The 21,520-nt window shown below is 43.1% G+C and overlaps 1 protein-coding gene across 3 annotated transcripts in view; it reads left to right on the top strand.

Moving 5' to 3' along the window:
• Nucleotides 1–21,520, top strand: part of TBX20 (T-box transcription factor 20) — a 48,012-nt gene that overhangs the window by 13,140 nt on the left and 13,352 nt on the right. For all 3 annotated transcript variants that reach the window (XM_070424776.1, XM_070424777.1, XM_070424775.1), the window contains exons 6-7: nucleotides 6,413–6,489; nucleotides 20,575–20,684. In XM_070424776.1, the coding sequence (XP_070280877.1) occupies nucleotides 6,413–6,489; nucleotides 20,575–20,684 (187 nt within the window). The remainder of the gene's footprint in view (nucleotides 1–6,412; nucleotides 6,490–20,574; nucleotides 20,685–21,520) is intronic.

The raw sequence follows: 21,520 nt of genomic DNA, 5'->3' as shown, positions 1-21,520 counted from the left end.
CCCATTTCTATCTCTGTATGTATCTATACTTCCTGTTCATTTAATCATTTGATACTAAGTTGCATGCATCATGATAGTTCACCTGTAAATACTCCCACAAATACCTACTGATATGAGAGTATTATTTTTGTAACCATAATATCTTTATCATAGCTAAGAAAATTATTAAGAATTATTCCTTAATATCATCTAAAATTCAGTTAATATTACAGTTTTCAGGATGGATCAACAAATGTCTTTTATAACCCCCTTCCCCTCTGAACTAGATAGAATCCAACTAAAGTTCATGGTTTGGATTTATTACTTTTAATTTAGAGAAACCTCTCTGCATTTTTCCTCAGTATCTCATTTAATTCTGACACCCCTGAGGAAGGCCCCCCTGAGCCCCACTCTGTAGATGGAAAGACAGGTTCAGGGTAGTTAATACACCTGCCCAAGGTCACAGATCTGGATCTTCCTTCCTCCTTTTCGGTGGCATCATGCCAGATTGCAGGCCAAGGACATTACCACTGACAGTGTCAAGGCTTGGAAACTGAGTTTGAAAATGTTGCCCAATGAAAATAGTCGGTTTATTTCTATGCATCTCCCTTTACCTGATTCTTAGCACAGTGCCAAATTTATATTTGAAATTCAAGTAATGGTCAAAGATTTGATTTTCAAGCCAGTTTGAATGGTTTATAAACCTCATAAAACCAATCAAAATCCATGTTTAATAAACATATATGGGGTGAATAAATCAATTTGAGGATTAGTATTTTCTTTAGTCCTATACAATTTTCTAAAGTTATCCTTGATGCTTTCTAGGCCTCCCACCTCTGCTTTTTCATTATTATGTCATGTTTGTGTACTGGCTTTCCTGAAATAAATATAGGGTGTCCCCAAAATGTATACACACACTTTGAATAATTATACAGAGTTTATTAACATACATTTCATTTTCAAAATTGAGCTACTGGCTGTTAAAGTGTGTATATATTTTGGGGACACCCTGTATATAGGAGATACAATAAATATTCACTGAGGATAGTAGAAATATTACAAGTTTTCTATGCACAAAAAAAAAAAAAACAAGAGAAGAAAATTTAAAAGTTCGCATTCAGGATCACCTTCATATGTCTCAACCTTTAGATAGAGCTGGTATTTTCACATCTATTAAAAGCCAACTCAGAGTTTTCCAATTTGCGAAAAAGCATCTCATTTATTATGGCTGGTGGTTTTATTTATGAGTAATGGAAAATGGGACTTTTACAAATTATTATTTTTTTTGCCTCTGGTTTTGGCGAGGAAATGATCACATTTGTCTACATTATTAGATAAAAGCTAAACACATTATACTTTCAACAAACTATTTTATAATTTAAGATTTAAAGGTCATACATTGTTTTGAGAGCGGCAGACCACTGCCGTAGGGTTGAAGTGTAGGTCAGGTTTCATTTTTAAATGCCTTGGGACAGATCTTTCCCTGATAATTGGAGAAATGGTCTCTGAGGGCCAATTTCACCTCGCGCCTGGGAACCAGAGGAGACCAGTGATGTCACGTGGACGGTCAGCCACGGGAAGGTCCCCTTCTCTTTGGCACAGCTGGCAGTCAAACTGCGCCCCCACCCCGAGTCATGCTTACATTTGTCCACAGATAAGGTGCTGAAAGAGTGGGTGTTTTGTTAGGACAAGCATTGTGTTCTGTTATTAAGATCATATGTGGAAAAGGGCATATGTTTTGACCTGAATTAGTTGGTGATTTGCATATAAGTGCATGTACACTTAACTACAGGATTTCTTCAGCACAGTGTGCTGTCCTTACTTGTTAATGCCTTTTCCTCACACCCAATATAAGATATTGCTGCTCTTTAAATTTGTTTTTGAATTATAAGCCATACCTGTGGTTTGGCTAATCAAAACTCTACATACTATGTTCACTGGTTGACTATTTTTGGGTCCTTACCTTTGACACGGGTGACACTGTTCAACGGTGTTGCAGGCTGCAGGTGTTCTATAAAAGGGGGCAAACCAAATGATGTCCAACTGAATCACTGTGTGTAACTCAGGTCCCTTCTCTCGTCAGCTCTCAAATGTGTGACTTCTCCAGTTGTTCCAAACTTCATAAAGGGATGTAAAACCGTATCTTCAGAGATGAATTTCTATATAATGACTGGCTTTTATTTAAATGTCCATGGGATAAAACCTGTGCCTGATCTTTAAAAATGCATGATTACCTAGAACGTTAAAATTCTATCTAAAAATTATTTTACCTTAAGATAGAAAATCCAGTAAAATAAAATGCTTTCACCACCCCCCGCCCCCCATAAACGGAAGAAGAGTTCATTTAGTCCAGCGGTTCTCAACCTGTGGGTCGCGACCCCTTTGGCGGTCGAACGACCCTTTTAGAGGGGTGCCTAAGACCATCCTGCATATCAGATATTTACATGACGATTCATAACAGTAGTAACATTACGGTTATGAAGTAGCAACAAAAATAATTTTATGGTTGTGTCACAACATGAGAAACTGTATTTAAAGGGCCAGAAGGTTGAGGACCACTGATTTAGTCTCTAACTGGTAAAAAGATGATGTATATTTCTGACTGCTTTCTCTGGAAGCGAAGTTCAGCAAATGCTTCTGGGTGATGATAGCTGACGGCCCAGGAGACTGAGAGTCGGGTGATAGCGCAGTGAGCGCCGTGGCTGGTGAAGAACTGGAACCCGTGGTCCCTGCGCTGCTCACAATACTCACAAAACCTGTCCAAGATGCGAGTGTGAATCCAGCGTCCCCCACAGTTTTAGTAATAAGAGCTCCATTCAGCTCCCCCCTAACTTCCAAAAGCAGCTGTTTTCCCTGGAACTAGATAACATGGGCCATAGAGGAAGTAAATAGCTGGTTATGCCTCGAGTTCCTTTTCTAATTAGTGCATTCGAGTGAAATCATTGCTGTGACCAACTGGTAAGTCGAGGTGTGTGAGAGCACCCTGCATTGTTCTCTAAGCTTTCCTGTTGTTTGAAATTGTATCAAAATGTAAGGGGAAAAAGTTACCACTGATACTCCTAGGGCTCATGAAGGAGGGATTTAAAGACTATTGGAAGTATAGCGTTCTCAACATGAGAGAAAATCTCAAAGAAATCTGAAAACTCGTTGAATCTAATTCATGTTCTCATTCAAAGCTTAGGTGGTAAGATGTGGTGACATGCCAATTGAACAACATTACGTGTTGGGACTATTTATTCTCCACGACAGTGCTACAAGCATCACCCTTACCTTTTGGAAATATAAAGACCAACAAATACAATTTTCAAAATGGTTTTCAGGGACAAAGTGGGTCAAAAGTCTTTCTTTAATTATTACAACAGATAGAGAATACTTCCTGTCCTTTTAGTTAGTAAATATTCAAACATAGCTGAATGTTTCACATTTTAGAGGGATGGTGTGAAAGGACTTCTTTCCAAGTCCTTGGTTTTCCTTTTCTTTTATTATGTATTAGTTTCAGGTGTACAGACTATATACTTGACATAGTGTTCCCCTCGATATTTCCAGTACCCCAACTGGCAGCATACAGTTATCATAATATTATTGACTGTATTCCTTATGCCGTACTTACTGCCCTGTGACTTTTTTGTAACTACCGATTTGTGTTTCTTAGTCCCTTCACCTCTTTCTCCCAGAGCCGTCCACCTCCCCTTCCCCGCCGGCCACCATCAGTCTGTTCTCTATCTATGAGCCTATTTCCATTCTGTTTGCTCGTTTATTTTGTTCTTTAAATTCCACCTGGAAGTGTAATCATGTGTTCTTTGTATTTAGTTTTTCCAGCAGATATATTATCTGCCACGGTCTCCAGGAAACTTCATTCATTGGTAGATCCGTTTACTTTGTGACTTTATAAATGAGCTTGTTGTGAGTCATTGAGCTTAGAAGCAGACTTCACTGTATCGCTCTGTCGCACAGTTCCAGTTTGAAATTCCCACCTGGGGTCGGCTCACCCTGAAGGTCGCTCACACGGCAGTGGATGCGATGCCACTCTCTTTACTGGCACCTGAGTCACCTTGGTTCTGCTCAGCCCGGTGTCCTCTGCCTGCTCCATGGCCTTTGAAGCTCTGCTAGGGCCGGACCATGTATTTATCTGTGCACCATCCAGCGTTTCGCATAGGACATGATAAGCAATCCATCTCTATTAACTCTGTGCTGATGAATTACTGTGAAAGCAGTGTTTCATGAACTAGCAAGCGCTTTAGAAATATAAAGTACTTTAACATAATTATCCAGTAGAGAGAGACACAGCTCCTGTCTTGGAATTTAACATCTTGGTGGTATTATATCATCTTAGGACATACCGATTGCTTGGGCTTTAGAAGATGTTTATAAGTTGATTTCAAACAAATAAAAATGTTCTCCTTCGTCCTGGAAACTGAGCTTCCAAAGGAAACTCTGCTCTGAAAGACCGGCTCGGACTGTCCCCCTTTGGGGTCCGAGGCTGAGTGAGAGAGGTTCTCTCCAGACACCTGTGGTCACACCTGGAGCCACCGCGGGTCTCCTGTGTGTTTCCCTGTCTGCACCCTCCACGTGGCTGCTGCTACCCACTGGGAGCAGGTTTCTCACTTAGCTAGCTTCTTTCCTTCCCTGTTTCCACTTCCCAGGAACTGAGCTGAAAAGGACATTAGCGAATTTGTGTGAGTGGCTGCTCTGGAGTGAATGGGCATGGGCTGAAAATGAGCATTTCTCAGGCATGGCCAAGTGCCTGACAGGGAAGTACGTTCTCGAGTCAGGAGAGTGTGGGAATTTCTACTCGAAGGGGGAGAAAGAGCACCTTTGCAGCTTGTACACTGGTCAGCTCACATTAAGAAAACTTGAGTCGGAGGAGAGATTAACCAGTGAACTTCTACGCATATGTGCATAGCCCATGGACAGACAGCGCTGCAGAGAAGGCCTGGGGAGGGGGTGGGAGTGAGGTGGAGAGGGCCCGTGGGGGGAAATGGGGCATCTCTAATACTTTCAGCAATAAAGATGCATTTAAAAAAAGAAAAATGTGTCAATACCTAAGTACCTAAAAAAATTTGAAAAGGGAAAGAGAAAAGCCTTTCTTTGTAATAATAAAAGCAATTCTTTAGGTGTTAGTGGCTTGAAGTGAACAACAGAGACACTGATCTGAGGAAAAGTTGCTTTTGGCAAAGGAGCATGTCATCTTACTGGGATGGTGGGAACCCCTTACACCCACAACTCTTCCCCAGTTGAAGAGTATTTTGTGTGTCTCTCTGAAGATTGCTGTGGGCTCTCGCAGTGACATGGATGAGCTGTGACTCCCTTAAAGGGCCCTTGGTTCTTTTTCACACACCACAGAGCTGGGTCAGTGCTAGGATCCTGCCAGCTCTGACACATGGGACTTGTACAAGCATCTTTTAATCAGGGTTTCCTTTCTTTAGTCACTTATTTTTTGCTTCAAACCTAATGTATTATTCTTTGGAGATGCAGTGCATATGGTTGAATACTTCAGACCATGATTCTTTTTTTTTTTTTAAATATATTTTATTGATTTTTTTACAGAGAGGAAGGGAGAGAGATAGAGAGTTAGAAACATCGATCAGCTGCCTCCTGCACATCTCCCACCAGGGATGTGCCCGCAACCCAAGTACATGCCCCTGACCGGAATCGAACCCGGGACCCTTCAGTCCACAGGCCGACGCTCTATCCACTGAGCCAAACCGGTTTCAGCAAGACCATGATTCTTAGTAGCAAATAACTTCCTCCCCAATGTAAGCAAAGAGTCTATCAATGACATTGAATAGGGGGACAACAAAAGACTGATTCATTTGAGTCTAATCATTTGAGTCTAATTTAGTAAGATGGAGGCGGGGTGCTGGGGTAAGTTTATATTCTAAAAGCTTTATAGCATCTATTTATGTCAAGTATCTCAGGGTAGAATTAAACATGAAGCTATTACTGGACATTTAATCTTTTGATTTATTATGATATACACACACACACATACACACACACACACACACACACACGCCCATGGTGTTAATAAATGATGTTGCCAAGTCAGCATGAGGCAGTGCTCTTATTTTTGTCCCCCATTCCCCACTGGTGCTGGCCTTCTGGACAGCTGCCCCCTCCCCAGTGGAGCCCTAGCCGATGACGACTGTCTGAATACTTCACATTGTTCACAAGAGGCCCGCCCCCAAGGGTCTCCATCCACTGACCCGAAGCCTGTTCTCAGATACCGCCTTCTCTCCGAGGCTTTCCCCGACCATCCCCTTGCCTCCCTCCCTCCTGTGAACTCTCTCTAGCCATTTCGACCTTTCTCCCGATCCTGACAGACACTGGATATTCTTATGGAGCCAGGATGGAAAAGGAACGAACACTTTCTGCTTTTATTTTCTGGACCTCAGAAATGACCTCGTTGTGTCACCCCTTCTTCCCCTTCCAGATAACCAAGCTGAAAATAGACAGCAACCCCTTCGCCAAAGGATTTCGGGACTCCTCCAGGCTCACTGACATCGAGAGGTAATGAGAATTTTCTGTTTACTTTCTTTGTCCAGATAAGATAAAGAGAAGAGCGAGTCTGTCCGGGCACACGCCTTTCAACGCCAGAGAGCCATGACCTCCCCTGGACACACTCTCCCAGTCTCTGTCCCCTTCCCCTCCAGCCCTGAGCCTGTAGATACGGGAGTGTTTAAGCTGTGACAGCTGCGCAGCCGCATCTGCTCTGTGCTCAGCTTCTCCGTGAAGTGGTTCCTATGGTCGGGACATTATTCAGCTGTAAAAATAGGGCGTTGTTATCAAAGTCTCAGTCCTCTGGGTGCCGTTAAGCTCCACGTCTCGAGTGGCATCTGCAGAGAAATGGAATCTCGATACCTCTGAACTGGGTGTATATTTGCTAACACCACGAATCCAAGGGTAGCTTGGGATTTTGACAAAAAGGGAGATGCCATTTAATTCAAGGCACACCTTTTACCCAGAGCTTAGACTGCTGCTGCTTCATAGGAGAGCTGTCAGATCTCAGGACCTTTAAGACGACAGGTGACAATCATGTGCCTGGAACTCATCCCGCTTGTAACTTAATTCAAATGGTTCACACAGTGAGACCATCTATGTGATCAGTAATGACTACGCTGAGATCCATGGTTTGCTCAACTGGAATGTCAAAAAAAAGGGTTTTTCAGAGAGAAGATTTTTTAACCTGATTGTTTATATCTCTTACACATACTATGTAACTTTCTGTACTTACTCTGTGTGTGTGTGTGTGAACACTTAAGTTCTACTCTATGAACAAATTTTAGTTATGTAACAGTGTCATCAGCTCTAATCACCATGTTATACACGAGACGTCAGACCCTCCTCATGTCCTGTGCTTGTTCTTTTGTGTGGCCTGAAGTCTGTATTGACAGGTGGGGTACCCTCTGTTTTATTTTATCTCCAAATCTTGGTGTGATTTTCCTACCAACTGCTACACTTTGCCACACTCTTCATTATCTACCAGGTGGTTACATCTTCTGACCTTAGCACTTCTTCCTAACCTGTGTTGGCAACTCAAATTAAGGGATAATTACATGTTTTAGCAACACTTGTCTGATCCTTCGCTCAGCCTTCCAAATGGCAGATCATAGGGGGGTGGTTTTAATTTTGGGGGAGCAGACATGGAGGAGGCAGAGAAGCCAGTAGGAGAGGCTGAAAGTGGGCAGCAACCGTGGGATTTGAATAGGAAGAAAGATCCATTAGTTCAGTGGTTCTCAACCTTCCTAATGCCTCGACCCTTTAATACAGTTCCTCATGTTGTGGTGACCCCCAACCATAAAATTATTTTCGTTGCTACTTCATAACTGTAATGTTGCTACTGTTATGAATCGTAATGTAAATATCTGATATGCAGGATGTATTTAGGCGACCCCTGTGAAAGGGTCGTTCAACCCCCAAAGGGGTCGCGACCCACAGGTTGAGAACCGCTGCATTAGTTGGAGAGTTTGAAGAGTGGTTGGGGAAGTTGAGATCAGAGAAAGAAGCTGGAACTTGTGGCGGAAGATCCATTGCGAAAGCAGAAAAGGCAGTGGGTGACCCTCCGGTTAGTTGGGACATAGGCGGGACTTAGGCCTTGAGACCCACCTCAGTAAGAGTGTGGTATCAGCAGTGTGGGTAAACACTGAGTCCGTGGACAAGGGCTACTCAGGAGGCATGACCCTTTGAATCTATTTCTGGAGGGCCACAGGCGCCGGTTCAGATTGGGATTCTGCAGGTGGCATTGTAATCAGTGAACCTTCCTCAGGGTTAGTCTGGGGTCAAGCAAGAATGAAGATGGTGGCTCAGTGGGGGCGGTAGTGATGTGTTTTCACAGTGTAGGCTGTACCGTCTGTCTCAGATCAAGGGCGAACATGGTAAATTGGGAGACAGAGTCTTGGGTTAGAGTCGCAGCTCTGCCTCTGACTGCCTGAGGGGTCCTGGAGAAGTCACCTGACCTCTGAGCCCGTTGTCCTCATCTAAAACACAGAGAAAAGCACCCTGTGGCTCCACAGGTTTCTTATGAGAAACAAGGAAAGTGACGTTTATGAAAGCAGCTTAGAAATGCAGGTTTCTTATCTTACTAGATGAGCATGGTTTTTGCCCATCCAAGTCTCCTTCTAATGGTCTTAATAAACAGCTCCTGGAGTAAGCATAGCCCCCTGGCCGCACACGTGTTCATGAGATGGGAGTGTCCAGACCGCCTGCCCTTTAGAACGGCAGACTGGCTGATGCCTGCAACACGTTTTCCACTTCCTGAAGCAGCATCCTGACTTCAGGGCGCTCACACGCACACGGCGCTCAGTAGCTCTCGGTGGTCTGAAGGCTGCGAGAGCAGCTGGAGTGACTTAGCTGGAAATGTGCAAGATAACCCAAGTTGTGTGAAATCGGCCAAGGTTTTGGATTTCATTTCCAAGTATTTTAAGTCTGAATTTTCCCTAAACAGCCTTTGGGGATGGGACAAATCAGATCAATTGATCTTTAGAGACCTAAAGGAATTAAATTAGTCTGGAGTCAGTTACTGCACTAAACCACCTAGTAATTGAATTGCTCCTTGTAACTGATTGAAAACAGCCCCATCTGTAACAGCTCAGGGAACTTTTCTCTAGAAGGGATCTGAGAGAAAAATACACTTTTTTATGACACGATGACAGAATTGGCACTTTTCTAACCTAATTGAATATGATGTTGGGAGTATGTGACCTCAATGATTTCCAGTTTCCTGTCCCAGATTTACAACTGCTGTGGGGCACCCAAACAAACACGCCTGTGAGGGTGTTTCCCTTACACCTCCAGCTCATCGTTTTGAGCTTTAGTCCCTCTACAACTGCATGAGCTTTTGGGAGGCTCTAAAGCAGCGGTCGCCAACGTTTCAGACCTCACGGACCACCAGTTGGCGACCGCTGCTCTGAAAGGCATTGGGTTTTCTTCATCTTATTTGACGAGGTTCAGTTCGGATACTGAATGTCTCACATACTTCACGTGTCACCTTACTCTCAGGGACAGCACCGCCCTCATCTGTAAAAAGAAAGCCGCCTTGTTCGCCAGAGTAGAAAGTATTTTCATTAGGTGCTTTGCACAAATACCTACAATGGACAGCTAAGAAGCAAACCAAACACCCAAAGAGAATTCTTAAAGTAATGTAATTTACAGTTATTTTACTTCAGGGAAAGAAGTATCTGATGATCCCATAAAATAAATAACCTGTAGACAGTCTGTTGGCATCTTCTTTTTTCTTTCTTTCTTTCTTTTTTTTTTTTGGTGGAGGGAAGGGGAAAAGGACACTTCTGTGCTAAGAGTGTTCTGTTTTGTTTTTGGCAGTGGGGCGGGGAGAGGACTTGCTTTTGAAAATAGAATTTTTCATTAGAAATCTGCCCAGTTTAGTCTGTAAAATGCTATTGATTCCTATGTCTTTGGCAACCTGCCATTTTACTCAACTTAAAAATACTAGTTTTAATAATTTTTCCTTTTAGTCTGTTGAGTTTTCCAGTTAGATTGCTATATCATTTATAAAAATGATAATGTTATATTTTTCTTTCTAATAATTATATTTTTTAAAATGTCTTTTTCTTGTTTTATTGCACTAAAATTTCCAGGACACTATTGAAAAGTAATGATAATAGCATTTTTTTCTTGTTTTTGACTTATTTAGTCATGCCTCTAGTGTTTTCTCATAACATATGATTTTCATTGGTTTCAGATGGGTATCTTTATATTGAGGTAATGCCCTACTGTGCCTAAATTAAGAATTTTATGTTATCTTGAATGTTACTTGGAGTTATATTAAATGCTCTTTTAATATCTAATGAGACTATTTTAATTACTTTTATACTTTTAAATAACAGTGTAATTAATTATAGTTATATTGTCTATGTTGAGCCATTCTTGTATTCCTGGAATAAATCCTGTCTAGATTGTATGTCTTTTTCTTATAGTACATTTCTAGCTTTAATCTACTGATTTTGTTAAGACTTTTTATGTCACTCTTCGTAACAGATTTGACTTTGTCTCTTCTTGCCTTCTCTGTTAGATTTTGGTATCTGGTTTCTGCTAATCTGTTCAGATGAGCTGAAATACATTTTCCTCCTTTTTGTTAAATAGCAAAGATGTGATCCTTTACCTGAAGATTTTACAATCTTGCTCATAAATTCATCTGGGTGCAGTATTTTGGCGAATACTTCTTTACTTTCTTAGTTTATCCCACAGTTTATCAAATATATATTTAACTTCTATCCCACTTAATGCTTTTTGTCTTAATTCTACTTTGTCTAAATCTTATATTGCTATACTTACAAAATGTTTGCTTTCTTTTACTTGCTTTTTAATTTTTTTAAATTTTTTGTCACTACTTCCTTCTCTTTTGCATCATCAAATATCCTGATGTTTCTTTCATTAAGGAAAAACAACTTTCTCTTGATCCCATTTGATCCAGCTTTTGCTCCTTCTTACAGTAAAGCTCCTTAAAAAGAGTTGTGTGTGTTCTCTTCTCCAATCCCTCTCTTCCCTTTATCTCTTCTACCTTGCCGTTTAGACTTCCATCCCCATAACTCCCCCAGTCCACCCTTGTCCAGGTCGCCATGGCCTCCCCATTGCTAAATCCAGTGGTCAGTTCTCGGTCCTCATGTTACTTGACCTCAGCTAGGTCTGACACAGTTGTCCATTTTCTCCCTCTTTTCTTTTGGCTCCCAAGACTGCCCTACTCTACTGGTTTTTATTCTACCTCATTGGCTATCTTTCTCTCTCCCTCCTTGTTGGTTCTTCCTCTTGTCCTCCAAGAGGACAGTGATGTGTGCCAAGCCTCAGTCCTTGGACCACTTCCCTTCCCAGTCTGCTCCTCCTCTTGGTGATTTGACCCAGTTTCATGACTTTAAATACCATTATAGGCTGACTACTATTAAGTTTGCATTTCTGGTTCTGGTCTCAGTAGAGTTAAAGATCTGACTGGCTGTCTCTTTTACTCTCCCCTCTCCCCATACAAGGCCCTCAAATCTCACACATTCTAAAACAGATGCATCTCTCTTCTCCATACCTCTCCTCCCTGCGCCTCCCATCTCAGCTGCTGACAGCTGCACCCTTCCCGTTGCTCGGGCCAAACACTGGGAGGAATCGGGGCTCCTCTATCCTCTCACTGCCCACATCCAAACTGTCAGCTAATCCTTCAAACTAGACCCAGAGGAGTCCAGCTCCTTCTCACCATCTCCCTTGCTACCGCCGCACTCACCCAGGACACGCATCTCATTCCTAGTGTATTACATTAATTTCTAATTGACCTTTCTGCCTCCACTCTTTCTGCCCTTCAGTCCATTTTCAGTACACCAGTCAGAATGATCTTGTCAAAGAAAGAAAGTTGGATCACATCACTCTTGCTCAGAACTTTCTATTTTGTTAGAAAAGATAAGAATTGGCAACACATGGAAATAAATTTGGATATATATCATATCTGAGTTGAAATGTCATTATTAGAGATAACAGTTTTAGCTTCTATTAGACCAGAGAATGTGAAAATTTATCTGATATTCTCAAGAACAATAACACACTTAATTTCAAAATTCTCACTGGATTTCTTGTAGCCTTGATGGTTGTGTTCATGGGCTCAGATAAAACAAAAAAAATATGAACTGAAAATATGAGAATATGATTTTCCATAAATAAAAAATAATTTAAATGCAATGTAGATTTTTTTTCCCATTGGTGTTTACAATATAATCAAGCACTTTGAATTGAAAACTCAAGTCATTATTGGGCTCAGAAAATTTTTCTCTTCTTTCCCTTCTCTTCCTCCTCCTCCTCCAGGCTTCTAATTAGTCCTCTCTGTTCAGAACTTATAAAACTCCTATTATACATATGTTACATCTCCTAACTCTATGTCCTATTTCTCTTTTTTATTGTTTAGCATTTTTCACCTCTTTTACTTTTTACAGATATTGGGAGAATTTCTTATGAGTCTTCTAATTGGTTGATTTTGTTTTCTGCAGCATCCAGTATTCAGTTTACCGCCTTTACTGAGTTCTCTTAAAATGTGGTGACTGTTATTTCACCATTTCCAACTGTACTTCTATATTTCCAGGTTGTGTCCTTTTCATGACTACAGTCCTTGCTTTAACAATACAGGGTCTTCTTCTTTTTTAAAGTCTTTTTTTATTATATGTTTATTGATTTCAGAGAGGTAGGGAGAGGGATAGAAACATCATTGATTGGCTGCTTCCTGCATGCCCCCTACTGAGGGTGGGGGGATGGAGCCGCAACCTGGGCATGTACCCTTGGCCGAAATCGAACCTGGGACTCTTTAGTCTGTAGGCTGACACTCTATCTGCTGAGCCAAACCAGTTAGGGCAATACAGGGTCTTCTTAAAGCTGCTCCAAGATCTGCCTTTATCAACAACCTCGGCTGCTTCGGGGTGGGTTCAGGTGAGGCTGAGGCCTTGTCGTCTCTCCCCACCACCCCTGCCCCCCCCCCCCCCCCCCCCCCCCCCAGGTAGCTCTCCTTGTCCACAGACGAATGGCATGCTGGCTGATGCTTCCCTCCTCTCTTGTTTGTGGCTCAAATACCTAAATAAGGAGTTGGCACTCTCCCCAATTTCCTGGGCTCCCCTTGCTTTCTCAGTCCTGTCCGTGGGGCAGAGAATTAAATGCATAGGCTTATCAGCACATTGGTTCAGAATTCATACTGAGAGTCTCTGCAAAATATGTTTAAAACGCCCTGGCATTGAATAACACTTTCAAACACAGGACATCTGGACACACGCCCAGTGGGAATCAGGCCTTTTTGCTCCGAACTCAACAACACTCTGTTAGTTTAGATGAGGAAGGAAATCTCAGCAGAGTGAGTTGCAAATCTACTCTCCTGGGAAACGATAGGAGTCTTATCAACACCCAGCCACGGAGCAGCAAGCATTTGGGCAGATTTGATAAAGAGGTTCACAGTTTATGGATAATTCTAGGCCTTTCCTCATGACTGAGGTGCAAGAAAGAAAGTGGAGTGTGGTTCTGACTCAGCTCTAGGCGGGCTTGTAGAGTACCTGGGGCCGAAGGTTTTAGGGGTAGCATGGGGTCGGCGGGCACACCTCTGAGCAGGGAAATGGCTTCGAACATCCCTCTCTGGGACAGCACACAAGCGAAAATGGTCTTTACATTTTTAAACGGCTGAAAAAATATAAAAACATTTTAATAGAATTATTCAAAGATACTATGTGACAAGCAACAATAACATGGAATTAAATTGAATTGTCTATAAATAAGTTTTATTGAAGCGCAGTTATGGTTTCAGTTTGTATATTGTATGTGGCGGCCTTTGTGCTGCAGAGACAGAGCTGAGTGTACCTGACAGAGACCATGAGGCCTGCAAAGCTTAAAATAGTTCCTGTCCGGCCCTTACGAGAAACTCTGCTGATCCCGGCTTGGAGCTCCCAGGGGCGGTGGGAATGTTGGCAGCCGGGAAAACGCCTGCCCAGAACTGTGACCTCCTCAGGATGATTCTTCCTCTTTCCGGGTTAAAAGGCAGGGACGGAGAATTTCCTGTCGAGGCCCATGTGGTGATGCTCTCTGACAAAGCCGGCGGGATGGGCTCTGTGCCCACATTCACCCTGCCTGTCGTCCAGCGATGGCTGAGGCGACTCTGAGGGTCATTTTAGCAGCTGTCGTCCCAGCCAGAGAGAGATGACAGAACAGGATGGCGGGGGATGCATCCTTCTAAAGAGTCTGTAGGTTTCATCGTCAAGGTTATTTTTGTCCGTCGTTTAGTCTCTTATGAGTAATAGAAAAGAGGCTCCTAGTTTTTCTCGCTGAGGGTGCTAGGAACGCGCAAGGCCTGTAGGGAGCAGTGGAGGAGGCGTTTGGGTAAGTAGGTGTTAGCGAGAGTCCTAAAACATCGTCTATCCAGTGTGTTGGTAAGGACTCAGAAAATACTTTTTTACTATTTTCCAGATTTGCATTTTAAAATGGCAAAATAATATGATACTTGAAATGCGTAAGAAGCAAGTACTCAAACTTGTAAAATGTGAGCCTCCATCTCAGAATCCCGCCTCCAGCCACGCATATGCGCATGTGCACTTTGAAGATAAAATCCAAGTAATCGTATACTATTACTTTCAATGAAATCTGCTGAAAAAAAATAACATTCCCAAAGCAAAACCCCCTGGATGTTCAGGGCAGCCACTACTCTGAGGGGCAAGCTACTCGGAAGTAAGAGTACGAAAGATAGCAACTGGGGAAAGCTGGTAACAGTGGCCTCTGCCCTTGGGATGGCGGCTGCTCCCTGTGACCCACGGGGGTCCCCGGGGACCCACATTCTGCAGCAGGAGCCACAGCTTCCGAGATGGGGGAGGACAGAGGGTGTCTGTCACCTCCGCTGGGAGGGTCGGGCCTTGGGAATCCATGTCGCTCAGAATGAAGAGGCAGAAAGCAAGGAATTTAAAATTGAATTTTCTCTCTGGGATTAATGAGCGACATATAATATCCCAATTGTGCCTCAATAAAAATAACTTCAATTGCTGGTATACAGTTTATTCTTCCTTAAACGCAGACTAAAACGCGAGGAGAATATTTTAAATTTTATTTGGGGCATCCTAGAGTGTGCCCTAACATACCGTGTTTGAACTTGCGCAGGGAATGGGGCTTTGTAGGAAGCATTATTTCGAGGCGGAAATGATGTGGGGAGCCATCCCGTTGTTGACCTCTGTCATTCTACCAATGAGGCAAGTAGGGCCCAGAGAGTGCAAGCCATTTGCCCAAGTCGCTCAGTTAGTTCCAAGATTTGGAGTTAGAACTCAGGGTTCTTTGCAACCAGTATTGGACTTTTTCAAAATAGTTAAATTTTTTTACGTTGGTTTCTACATTTATAGGTTCATAAATCACTAGAGCCATGACGAGTCTTAGAGACCCAGCCCATCAGCTCCCCACACCCTCTCTCTGTAGAAGAAATGAAAGCCCAGCTGCAGAGAACGAGTCTGATCACTTAATTTCTTAGAAAAGAAGCTTTTCCTTTAAAAATCACCCCCAGTGAAGGTAGACTCGGTACAAGAGGCTGCATGCATCCAGTGAGAGCAATTTTTGTTTGGTCGCCGGATTAAAGTCTGCTTTTAAATAAAATCTATTAATCGAGTAAATGACCATAACCACAAAAAGGAAGGGATGGTTTTTAGCGGAACTAATTTTTTTCTTTCAAATGATAGAAGTACTCACTGCAAAATCCCTTTACCTAGCGAAGCCGTGTTTCTGCGCTTCAGCTCATTCCTCGGCCGCTTCCAGGAGGAAGCACTTGTTTATAAAAGTGTCAGACAAACCAGTGTGCCAGGTAGGGGAGCAGTTATTCCCCAGTTCATGTCACCTGCCCTCCTTTTCCCCTGGCTCATGTCGGCTTTCTGGGTCTGAAGAACATTTGTTTCCCGCCTCACAGTCACTGGAGTTGATTTAGAAGTCGAGTGACCCGTGTTTTGCCTGAGACCTTTCTTCTGGTTGTCAGCCGTGAGACTTAGGAAATGAAACGTAACAGCTTTTGTTTTATTCAGTGTAGTTTATTTAAGTTGCTAATGATAAAGTAAAATCAGAATTGTCTATTACTACTGAAAAGAAAAACGAGCAGGACTGAGTCAGATAAATGAAAATAAAAGTCTAAAAGCTTTTTCAAAGATTAATTTAGACTTATTTTGTTTTTCCGAAATGGATTGCATAATATATTTCCGTTTTCAAATTAAAATTAATGATTTATAATACATTTCAAATGGTATTATCTAAAGTTTTCATTTATTAAGTACTTTGTGGAAGCTATAAATATTGATATATCGTCTCCCAGTAATTTATAAAATTATCTGCATAAATCTTTAGAAAAATATTGTGACGAGGAGTTATTTACAAAGGCCCAGCAAGACATGATGCAAAGATGAGCAAATTGATGAGCAAGAACAACTTGAAATATTTTGTTTCCTATAAGTTAGATTTGATTTTAATGGATTTGACATTTTCTCCCAGGACACAGTTTTTTCTGGGTCCATATTTAGGAGAGAAAGTTAAAATGTAAATTGAAATAACATTTACTTTTTATTTAATTTCGTCTCTGACATGTATATATTACAGGCTGGTTTGAACGCAGCCTGGCACTTTGGAGCGACTGGAGGTCTCAGTTTCATCTAAAATGATTACGATTATGTGACCAGCGTTAGGGACACGGGACCTGGATCCTCAATAATAACAGTTATCATTGAATTTTGTTATCTATAAGCACTTACTGAGCACCGATTACATTCCAGGTACAAAATACAATCTGTTCATTCATTAATTCTTAATAATAACTCTAGAGCTAGGTCATATTAATGTCCTCATTTCACAGATGAGAAAACTGAGGGTTGGAGGAGTGAAGTAATTTGCCCACAAGCACACAGCTGGCCAGTGGGAGAGCTGGGATTTGAGCTTAGTGGATTGCAGCAAGCATGCTCCTAGCTGCTAGCTGGGGGGTTCTCCCAGGGGGGCCCCCAGGTCAGCAGCAGCAGCATAGCCTGGAAACACCCAGATGTCAACATCCCAGGCCTACCTCACACATACTGAATCGGAAACTCTAGGGTCGGGCAGACACCTGTTCTGACAAGCCCTCCGGGTAATCCTGATGCACACTGTCTTAGTCTGCTTGGGCTGCTAGGACCAAAACGCCATCGCCCGAATGGCTCACACAGACGTTTCTTTCTCACAGTTCTGGAACCCGGGAAATCCCACATCAAGGTGTGGGCAGATTCAGGGTTTGTAGGTTCGCACACAGCCATCTTCTGTGTCCTCACCTGGCTGAGAAGAAGGAACCAAACCAAGCTCCTCATCTCTTCTTATGAGACCATTCATCCCATTTACGAGAGCTCTGTCCTCAAGACCTAATTGTCTGCAAAGGCCCACCTCCTAATTCCATCGCATTGCAGCAGTTCTCAACCTGTGGGTTGCGACCATCGGAAAACACATATAGCATATCAGATATTTACATGACGATTCATAACAGTAGCAACATTACAGTTATGAAGTAGCAACGAAAATAATGTTATGGTTGGGGGTCACCGCAACATGAGGAACTGTATTAAAGGGTCGCGGCATTAGGAAGGTTGAGAACCACTGCAGGGATTAGGATTTCAGCACTGAGTCTTGGAGGGGACACAGACATTCAGTCCATAACACTAAAGTGTGGGAACCAGTGCCTGATAGAGAAAGCGCTGTTCTCTGCTGGTCCCGAGGCCCGCAGGGTAGCAGCAGACACTCATGCAAACACGCGATTGCCATCCATCTGGTACGTGCAGCAGAGGAGGACGCGTGAGGTACCTGCTGGTGCAGAGGAGCAGGGGAGGAGAAGGAAGGTCCTGTTCAAGGAGGGATCTGCTCTCCTGTTTCAAAGACAGAGGAAGGGCAGTCAGTTCCAAACGGGCAGAGTCTGTTGGTTCTGCTTATCTAGAGTCTGAGCAGATAGTTGAAATGACTTCAAATGGTTCTGATCATTTTGGCAGGATCAGCATAGGCACTGTAGCTACCCGCTGTCCTGCCCACCTTCTGAACATGCCTGTGCCTCTCACATGTTACTCTTGGAACTGATGGCTACAGAGTGGTCAGAAGAAATTTTTAAAAAAATACCTAAGATATGATGTACTCTTTAAAAAAATAGTTTTATTGGTATTTAGAGAGAAAGGAAGGGAGAGGGAGAGGGAGAGAGAAAGAAAAACATTGCTGTGGGAACAGAACATCGATTGACTGCCTCCTGCACGCCCCCTACTGGGGATCGAGCCCACAACCTGGGCATGTGTCCTGACCGGGAATGGAACTGGCAACCTTTCGATGCATAGGATGTCACCCAACCAACTGAGCCACACTGGCCAGTCTGCTAGAGAAGTAATTCAGTCTTAGATATTAGAAAGGCTGACCTTCAATTATAGTACCCGTTTCTTTTATCTGTTAAATCCAAAGTGAGTCTATTAAAACTACCATCTCTAGCTTTGGGATATAACAGCACTGAGCATTACAAGGCACTATTATAGCTTCCAATACCTAAATCACTTAACCCGTTAGGTGAGTCATTGTTATTTTTCAGGATACAGTATTTTAGAAATCTTCCCTGTTGTTTTCCAGGCTAAACAAATTCTTTGCACTTTTCATTTTGCTGGAAACTGGGGTTAGACATAAACAGCAAGGGCTGTCTACTCTTCGTAACGTCTTTGAAGAGATGGCCCTGATATGCACCACTGTTTTCAATCACTTAAAAGGCAGTAACTCAATTAGGCCATCCTTTGTATAAGAACTGCCACTGCTTGCAGTTCACTCCCCGGCCGGCACAAGTAAATCACTTCGATAAAATCCCCCTTTCCTCCCTCCTGGAGACGAGAATAAGCAACGATACCAGTGGTCTACCAAGGACAAAATGAATATAATGTGCCTCTTCTAGAAAAGCACCATGTTTCACCAGGCAGTGATGCATTGTGTTGATCGGAAAATGATTTTTCGTTTGTGTGTGTCGAGCAGATGCTAAACTGCTTTCAAGCTAAATGCTCGGATTGAGCAGTTGATGTGCCTCAGATGGGAAGAGGAATACGCTTCAGCGACACACCATCCATAACGGGCCCACGGATGGTTGTTCCTTCCTGACTGTGCAAAGAGAAAATACTGTCTAGGGCAGGGGTCCTCAAACTTTTTAAACAGGGGGCCAGTTCACTGTCCCTCAGACCGTTGGAGGGCCGGACTATAGTTTAAAAAAGAACTATGAACAAATTCCTATGCACACTGCACATGCCTTATTTTGAAGTAAAAAAACAAAACGGGAACAAATACAATATTTGTATTTGCATGTGGCCCGCGGGCTGTAGTTTGAGGACCCCTGGTCTAGGGTATTGGGAGCAAGTTCCTTCCTCATGTGAAATAACCGCATATATTAGCAGCCTGGCACGAGGCTCATACTAAAAGGACATGGACTTGAATGTCCTGTTAGTAAGGGTTGTCATTTCATTAAGGGTTGCTCAGCTCACTTGACTTTTGTCTTAATGACCCAGGTTACCCAAGAAGACAGTCCCTCTCCAGCACTGTAGTGAATTAAGTCCTTGAGTAAGTGACATCCTCTGGGCAGGCTGTGGGGGTCCAACATTATTAGCATGTGGACATACAAAGATTAAAATACAGGCGTCCCCCCAAAAATGTATACACCCTTTAACACCTGACAGCTCAATTTTGAAAATGAAATGAAGCAACGCTGCCTTTAAAATTATTCAAAGTGTGTGTGTACATTTTTGGGGGACACCCTGTATAGGATAAGTGGCAAATTGATTAATTAGGTCCATGTCATGCCAAATTATCCTTTCCCTTCATATAGTTATTAGCACAGATAATATTATTCCACTTAATATATTTACTGGTATCTCTTACTGAGTGATAAAATATTTTCATTTTAACAAGTCTAACTCAAGGGATTCAACAAGTGTGTTTAAGGGATTCTAAAAAGTAGGTAACACTCTTAAACAAGTGATACAGACTCACTGAAGCTGACCATTTTATCTCTTAGGGGAGATACAACTTTATGAAAGAACCACAGAGACCATTCCAGTCAAGTTCTCTGCTGCCGTCAGCTTCCATTCACTGAGAAAAATCCCCTTACTTGGATCATATGATTCTGAGTTAGGATTATTCAGATGGGTAGAATTAAATTGGAGGAAATGTAATCTAAGACAATAAAACGTTTACCTGCTTTAGTTATACTGTTATAAATCACTAGCATTTACTGAGTACCTCCTACATGCCAGACACTGTTTTGGGGCCACTCAAATGCCGTGTCTCATTTAATCCTCACAGTTACAGTTCTTACGGCTAATCCTGCTGCGTTTTCTTTTTTTCTACAGCACTGTTGTCATCATCTGATATGCTACACATTTTTTTTACTGTCTCTCTCTCCCCCCTCGTTAGGCATGGATTACTGAGTTTTGGTTACAGCTGTCTCCACAGTTCTCACTTGTAAATGCTCTGAGTGTCATCTTTCCCGGAAGGAGGTCTTTTGGCTGAGACACTGCTTTTCCTGACTAGCAAATACCTGTGAGACCCCTCTGCTCCCTGAGTACCTGCCTTTCTGTTTACTGGGCATGTTGCTCTCTCCCCTAGGGAGAGCGTGGAGAGCCTCATTCAGAAGCATTCCTACGCCCGCTCCCCCATCCGCACCTACGGAGAAGAGGACGTGCTGGGGGACGAGGTGCAGACGGCACAGACCCGAGGTAAGGTGCTCCGGAGGTGCCGCTGCTGGGAGCCCATGCCCAGCGCCCAAGGGAGAGAGACAGGTGCGGGGTGAGGCCTGGACCTCAGGGTACCCTTGGGCCCAAAGTATTTCAGGAGCCTCTTCAGGAAGGCACAGCCCCTGAGGGCTTGGCGTTCAGTGTTCTGCCCTTGAGTCTTAAGAGATGATGCTGCCCGAAGGTTTCCTGGGCTTTGGACGTTTAGTAGAAGAATCTCGAGAATCTGAGTTACTTGTCTGTGACCTAACCAAAGAGCGGGAGGGCTTGGGGGCGGTCCCTGAGTCTTTCTGACGCTTGGTTTTATAATCTGAAAATCTGTCCTACTTAGGTCAGGACTATCTCATGAGGATAATGACTAAAACTGGAAACACTTTAAAAAGAAGATTCTCCCCGTGCAGGGCATTATGGAGAGGCAGTGGCCCCAGTGGGAGGGGGAGGGGGACTGGAAGTTCCTCTGTTGAAAAGGCCCAGGGAGGAGCCCTCTGCACCTGGGAGGATGCCCAGCCCGGGGCACAGGGGTGTTTGCAGGGACAGAGCGCCCTCTGTCATATTTTAATGCCCATCACACAGAAAGTGCACACTCCGTCAAAAAGTAGGGCATCTCTTAAAACTTCACCCAGCCCTAACCGGTTTGGCTCAGTGGCTAGAGCGTCGGCCTGCGGACTGAAGGGTGCCAGGTTCGATTCCGGTCAAGGGGAGGCAGCTGATCGATGTTTCTCTCTCATCGATGTTTCTAACTCTCTATCCCTCTCCCTTCGCCTCTGTAAAAAAATCAATAAGATATTTTAACAACAACAACAAAAAAACTACACCCAAAC

This window comes from Myotis yumanensis, unplaced genomic scaffold, assembly GCF_028538775.1.
Source record: "Myotis yumanensis isolate MYYU_CA2020_CCGP unplaced genomic scaffold, mMyoYum1.0.hap1 SCAF_9, whole genome shotgun sequence".
NCBI lineage: Eukaryota > Metazoa > Chordata > Mammalia > Chiroptera > Vespertilionidae > Myotis > Myotis yumanensis.
This window is presented reverse-complemented; position numbering and strand designations above follow the sequence as displayed.